At 50.4% G+C, this 6,975-nt stretch overlaps 1 protein-coding gene across 1 annotated transcript in view; it reads left to right on the top strand.

Moving 5' to 3' along the window:
• The window catches only part of ASGR2 (asialoglycoprotein receptor 2), a 14,551-nt gene extending 7,840 nt beyond the window's left edge, over positions 1-6,711 (top strand). Inside the window, 6 exon segments of the mRNA XM_031657326.1 lie at positions 304-390; positions 470-520; positions 523-589; positions 2,758-2,782; positions 5,838-5,944; positions 6,293-6,711. Coding sequence (XP_031513186.1) covers positions 304-390; positions 470-520; positions 523-589; positions 2,758-2,782; positions 5,838-5,944; positions 6,293-6,458 — 503 coding nt within the window. The 3' untranslated portion in view covers positions 6,459-6,711.
• The last annotated feature ends 264 nt before the right edge of the window (positions 6,712-6,975 follow it).

Here is a 6,975-nt window from a genome sequence, read left to right as displayed (position 1 = left end):
GTGTGGTCTATGCATGGTATGTGTCTGTGGTGTGTGTGTGTGTGGTGTAGTGTGTGGTGTGTGGTGTGGTCTATGTGTGGTATGTGTCTGTGGTGTGTGTGTGTGTGGTGTAGTGTGTGGTGTGTGGTGTGGTCTATGTGTGGTATGTGTCTGTGGGGTGTGTGTGTGTGTGTGGTATGCTGTGTGGTGTGGTCTATGCATGGTGTACGTGTCTGTGGGTGTATGTGCTTCCCCAGCCACAGGCTGGAGCCTGGCAGGTGGGGACCGCGCCTGCCGGCCACACTTTCAGCCTATCTGTCCTAGATCATGACATCCTGCTCCTCCATCTGAAGCACTTCCCTGTGGACCTGCGCTTCGTGGCCTGCCAGATGGAGCTCCTCCACAGCAACGGTAGGGGTGGGGCCGTCTCCAGGCCCAGTGTGCCTGCCCCTCCGGCTGGATCTCATCCCCCTGCCCCCTGCCCCCTCAGGCTCCCAAAGGACCTGCTGCCCTGTCAACTGGGTGGAGCACCAAGGCAGCTGCTGTGGCTTGGGGAAGGCTGGGCGTGGTGGAGAAATTACTGCCAGCTGGAGAGCGCTCACACCTGAAAGTGGTCTGCTCCTGGGGAGAGACCACGCTTCCCACAGGCAGGAGGAAGCCCTTGGAAGGCAGGCTCTGGGAGGCTGGATCCAGCCCCATCCTTTTTCGTATATTTCAGCTTCCTGATCTAATGATGAGTGGGAGTTTGCAGCCTGGACCTTGGCAAGGGAGCAAGAGAGGCTGAGCAACCAGGTGATGTGTTCAGGTCAGGAGACAGAATGTGGGATGACTGAAGGGCAGGACAGGAGAGAACACAGGAAGGCAGTGAGTCCCTTCTTTTATGCTGGCGGGTGGTCATGTGGATGAAGGGAACCCAGCAGGCAGGAACCCCATGACTCACCTGCAGAGGGTGACCGGTTCCCTCCAAGGTGCTCTGTCTCCCCTTCCCATGGCTGCTGCCAGACAGCAAAGCTCATGGAGAAGAATCAGCCCATTAGAATAGACAGGACAGTTTTGGAAAAGGAGGGTAATAATGGTAACATTTACTGAGCACTTACTATGTGCTTTCATCCTTTCACTTCTTCAAATCCCACCATCCCAGGGCACAGGCGCTCATATTTCTCCCAGTATGAGGGAAGGGAGGATGTCAGCACTAAGGGACAGAGACGTTAAGTAACTTGTCACACAGCTAGCGAGAGATGGGGCCACAATTGAGACCCACACAGCTTCTTTAGCCAGTGTTTTCAACCGCTACGTGCTGCCTTGGTACTGTGGGGTCTATAAGGGCCTTGTTCTGTATGAACTTGGAAGTTTTTTTTTGAGACGGAGTTTCACTCTTGTTGCCCAGGCTGGAGTGCAATGGCGCCATCTCAGCTCATTGCAACCTCCGCCTCCTGGGTTTAAGTGATACTCCTGCCTCAGCCTCCTGAGTAGCTGGGATTACAGGTTCATGCCACCGTGCCCGGCTAATTTTTGTATGTTTAGTAGAGACAGGGTTTCACCATTTTGGCCAGGCTGGTCTTGAACTCCTGACCTCAAGTGATCAGCCCACCTGAGTCTCCTAAAGTGCTGGGATTCCAGGCGTGAGCTACTGTGCTTGGCGTGAACTTGGAAGTATTTTAATGCCACAGTAGTTAAGCCATGTGATACAGGGGCCAGAATATATGTATTGTTTGCATGACATCAGGCTCTGTTAGTGCTTGACAGCATAGAGTGAGTACAAACATATTTTGCTTTATTGGTCAGGTTGAACTTGCCAGCATTTAATCAGTTTTGACCTATAAAAATGTCAGTTTCATGCAGCTCAACCTAAGATCTCAGTGCTCTGTGATTTGGCACACAGTAAGCTCATGGTCACTACAACTTCGTGGCGGATGATGCTTTCGTCATTATGAAGCCACCATGTGGCCCACTTAATGCTTTTTGCCTTGAATTTATCTGATATATAAATACCACAGTCCTTGATTGTTTTTCACTTGCACTTGCTGTATCTCTGTCCATCCTTTCGTTTCTTACCTTTTCGAATCTCTGTTTTAAATTAATGATTCTCAGTCTTGACTGTACATTGTAATTTCTTCAAGAGTTAAAAAAAATATCGACTCCTGGATCTCGCCCTTAAAAATGCTGATTTAGGCCGGGTGCAGTGGCTCACGCCTGTAATCCCAGCACTTTGGGAGGCTGAGGCAGGCGGATCATGAAGTCAGGAGTTCAAGACCAGCTTGGCCAAAATGGTGAAACCCCGTCTCTACTAAATATACAAAAATTAGCTGGGCATGGTGGTGGGTGCCTGTAATCCCAGCTACTTGGGAGGCTGAGGCAGGAGAATCACTTGAACCCGGGAGGCAGAGGTTGCAGTGAGCTGAGATTGCGCCATTATACTCCAGCCCGGGCGACAGTGCGAGACTCAGACTCAAAAAAAAAAAAAAAAAAAAAGCTGATTTAAATTAATCTTGGCTTCATCCTGGATCATTCCCTGAAGGGTACCATGGGGCAGCTAAGCTTAAGGTATTTCTCCTGTATAGGTTTTTTTGTTCTGTTTGTTTTTGAGACAAGATCTGGCTCTACTGCCCAGGTTGGAGTGCAGTGACATGATCTCAGCTCACTGTAACCTGTGCCTCCCAGGCTCAAGGGATTCTCCCACCTCAGCCTCCTGAGTAGCTGGGACTGCAGGTGCACACCACCACACCTGGGTAGTTATTTGTATTTTTAGTGGAGACAGTGTTTCGCCATGTTGCCCAGGCTGGTTTTGAACCCCTGGCCTCAAGCGATTCGCCTGCCTGGGCCTCCCAAAGTGTTGGGATTACAGGTGTCTGAGCCACTGTAATCCAAAAACTGTGCCTGGCAGGTTTGGTTTTTGATGTTTAAAATCTAATAAGTACCTTTTCTTTCAATAGGTGAATGTCTCATTTATAGTTTAATAGCTATGTTTAATTCTAGTCCTTTCTTTTTTCTGCTTTACATGCTTTTTAATTTCTTACAATTGCTGTGTGAGAGGTGTTCTTTTTGTTTTCTCCTTTATGGTATTTTGGAAGCTATGTAGTTTATTTAGAGTTATTCCAGTGATTGCTTGTATAACTTTAATAGGCTGAAAATTATTGGCTTTGAAAACTAAAAGTTTGTATAACTTCCATAGGAAAGGTGAGGAGACCAGGACACCTCTTATTCCCATGTGTCTGTGTCTTTCCTTTCCTAGGTTGCTTAAGTGTTTTATCTGAATTTTTTTTTTTTTTTTTTTTGAGACTGAGTCTTGCTCTCTCGCCCAGGCTGGAGTGCAATGGTGCAATCTTGGCTTACTGCAACCTCCGCCTCCCAGGTTCAAGCAATTCTCCTGCCTCAGCCTCCCAAGTAGCTGGGGTTACAGGCATGCGCCGACACACCTGGCTAATTTTGTATTTTTAGTAGAAATGGGTTTTCTCCATGTTGGTCAGACTGGTCTCAATTCCCGACCTCAGGTGATTCACCTGCCTCTGCCTCCCAAAGTGCTGGGATTACAGGCGTGAGCCACCATGCCTGGGCTTTTTTATTTTTTAATGTAGCTCAAACTTTTCTTTTCAGTTCCTTTCCTTATCATGTTCTCTCTCTCTCTCTCTCTCTCTTTTTTTTTTGATATCTTCTTTCATGTTTTATGTCATTCTTTTTTTTTTTTTTTGAGACAGAGCCCTTGCTCTGTTGCCCAGGCTGGAGTGCAGTGGCCGGATCTCAGCTCACTGCAAGCCTCACCGGATTTAATGACATTCTCCCTGCCTCAGCCTCCCGAGGTAGCTGGACTCAGGAAATTCGCCACCTCGGCCTCGGCTGTTTTTGTATTTTTGAGACGGATTTCAATCGTTAGCCAGATGGTCTCGGATTCCTGACCTCGTGATCCGCCTCGGCCTCAGCCTCCCCAAAGTGCTGGATTACAGGCTTGAGCCACCACGCCTGCCTCCATGTCATTCTTTAAAATTTCGAGAGGGGAAGAAACTATGCCCTCCAACATCCCTCATATTCTGAAACAAGGCTTCTTTTCAAAGTCTATTTTTCACCTCTCTTTTTGATATCACAATTCTTTTTTCCTCTACCTCATCTTCCTCTTTCTTTTTGGGGGCGTAAGTTTCGTGTTGATTTTCTCTGTTACTTTTATGAATGGGCACAATGCTTTCTTTCCTATGGTTCACCTAGGAAAAGGGGAATGAATTATCCTGGACCGTCTTCTCTGATCATCTGGCACGATCTGATTCCTTCTCTCAGTCTTTAACACAGAGGGCCGAGTGCTGCTAATTTGTAATCTCTGCTCAGTTGTTCCGTTACTTTTTTTTTTTTGAGACGGAGTCTCGCTCTGTCACCCAGGCTGGAGTGCAGTGACACCATCTCCGCTCACTGCAAGCTCCGCCTCCCGGATTCACGCCATTCTCCTGCCTCAGCCTCCCGAGTAGCTGGGACTACAGGCGCCCGCCACCTCGCCCGGCTAATTTTTTGTATTTTTAGTAGAGATGGGGTTTCACCGTGTTAGCCAGGATGGTCTCGATCTCCTGACCTCGTGATCCGCCCGCCTCGGCCTCCCAAAGTGCTGGGATTCCAGGCGTGAGCCACCGTGTCAGGCCAGTTGTTCCGTTGCTGGTGGTGATGGGAGGGAGGGCTGGCAGCAGGTAGCAGCACATAGTGTGTCTCCAGGCACTTTCTCTCCAACTCCGTTGAGTCCTCTGAATTTGGGGAGCAGCCTCACCTGCCTCAGGACTGCCCCTTCACGCATGGGACATTGTCCTGTTTGTGGGATTCCAGGATTTAGAGACGCCACAGTTTCTGGTGCTCAATCAGATGAGGTGAATAACTGCAACCTTAGTTGTTTTTCTAGAGGGTGGGAGTAGAATTAGGCAATTGTCCTTCCAATACTACTGGGGCCCCTTCATAGGCTGTCAGAGGGAATTGTTAAGTGTGCACATTGCTCAACAGATCCATCCCTCCGCTTCCTCCACAAAATCAGGTGACCACACCTTCCCCTCCTACCCTACTGAACTGCAGGACTTAGGTCCCCAGGAACAGCTGTATGTGTAAGAGAAAGCCACTTGGAGGGGCTGCCATGCTGGGAGTGTGGGTGTGTGTGAGTCCCGGGGAGCTGTCTGCAGGCTCGAAGGCCACGTTCACCCAAGCCCCTGTCAACTGGCTGACTGGGCTGCTTCCTCACACCCCAGGCATCTCCCTATTTTCCCCCATTGTCAGACTCCGTGTAGCTAGATCATAATGCGGTCTGAGCTTAGAAGCTCCTGGGCCTGACACATGTCATAGAAGCTACCATAGAAGTGAGAGCTGCCAGGGGCCGAGGTACTTGAGAGGCGAGTGAAGCTGAGATCTTTAGTGGGTCTGGGGTCTTGGGGGCAGTAAGAGCAGGGACCAGGTCAGGATCCCAGGAGTTCAAAGCTGTGGGCAGAAGACAGGGAGAGAACCGGAGCTTGGGTAGAGCCATAAGCTGGGAATGAAGGGGGACACTGGGCCAGGGCTGTGAACAGGGGACGGTGGCCACTAACTCAGGTACAGGATTGGCTCTGTCTCTGCAACTCCCTGCAAAGTGTGGTCACTGCAGTGCCCATCTTAGAGGGCTTCGAAGGATTAAATGAGATCGTCTTTGCACAGACAGCACAACGTCTAGCCCAGCAAGTGTGCACTGAACAATAGCTAGAGTGACAGAAGGAAAAGCTAGGAAGCAGCCTTGTTGGGAGCTGATGCTTCAGCCTGGGGGCAGATCAGGCTGGGGAAGGCTGAGTGGGAGCCACAGTTCCATGCTTGCATGGAGGGAGGATAAAGGCACAAGAGACTGTAAACTTCCTTCTTGCCTGTGTTTCCAGAAATTCATTGTACAACACACGAACCCCTTCAATACCTGGATAGGTCTCACGGACAGTGATGGCTCCTGGAAATGGGTGGACGGCACAGACTATAGGCACAACTACAAGTAAGTGGCTTCTTCCCTCATCTCCTTGTTAGATTTCTCTGGGGACAGCCCCCTTGGCCTTTCATGCCAAGCCACCCTGACTCATCCCTCAGGTACCAAATTCCCCAGTCCTCTCCTCCCCAGACTCCCAACCCCTCCAAAGCTGCGCTTTTCTGGGCTGGGGGTGAGGGTTGCTGGGACTGGGGATAGGAAGCATCTTTCTCTGCGGTTGGGTTCTCCTCAGACTGGGTCGCAGGACACACCCCAGCTCCACTCTCAGCCTTCAAGGAAAATGGTCGTGAAGAGGATGATGGGTAAGTTGTTTTCTTACCACTGTGGCAGAGTCTGAGTTTCCTCTTGCCTCCTTAGGAACTGGGCTGTCACTCAGCCAGATGATTGGCATGGGCATGAGCTGGGTGGAAGTGAAGACTGTGTTGAAGTCTGGCCGGATGGCCGCTGGAACGATGACTTCTGCCTGCAGGTGCACCGCTGGGTGTGTGAGAAGAGGCGGAATGCCACCGGCGAGGCAGCCTGACCCCAGCACACCTCTGTCTAACCCATACCCCACACCTGCCCAGCTCTGGCTTCTCTGTTGAGGATTTTGAGGAAAGGAAGAAACATTAAGACAGGGGTATGGGGAAGAGCTGAGTAAAGAGAGAAAGGAGGTAGTTTAAGAGTCCCTGACCCTGGAGGGCTGAGATCCCACCTCCTTCTGTAATTCATTGTAATTATTATAATTGTCAGCCTCTTCAATGGAGTAGGAAAGAAGAAACAAATGCTTGAATCTCTTTGTGGCCTGGTTATTGGGAACTGCGAAACACAGCATGCAAAGAGGAGGGAGAGGGGAGAGTGTGGAAGAGGCAAGGTGTGCGTCCCAGACAGCTGCCCCTTGGTCCCTAATCCCGAGGGACATTGGTCAGGGAAACGGGAGGGGCTTGGAACAGATGGGCTTAGTGGCTGGCACCGGTGGGAAAGGAGTCAGCTGGGCTGTGGCTGGAGGGTCTGTCTGGCTCCCAGGGCTCCCAAAGGAAGCATCTTTCTCTGCCATTGGG

Source organism: Papio anubis, chromosome 17 (genome assembly GCF_008728515.1).
Source record: "Papio anubis isolate 15944 chromosome 17, Panubis1.0, whole genome shotgun sequence".
Classification (NCBI taxonomy): domain Eukaryota; kingdom Metazoa; phylum Chordata; class Mammalia; order Primates; family Cercopithecidae; genus Papio; species Papio anubis.
Note: the sequence above shows the minus strand (reverse complement) of the source record. Positions and strands in the feature narration are given on the sequence as shown.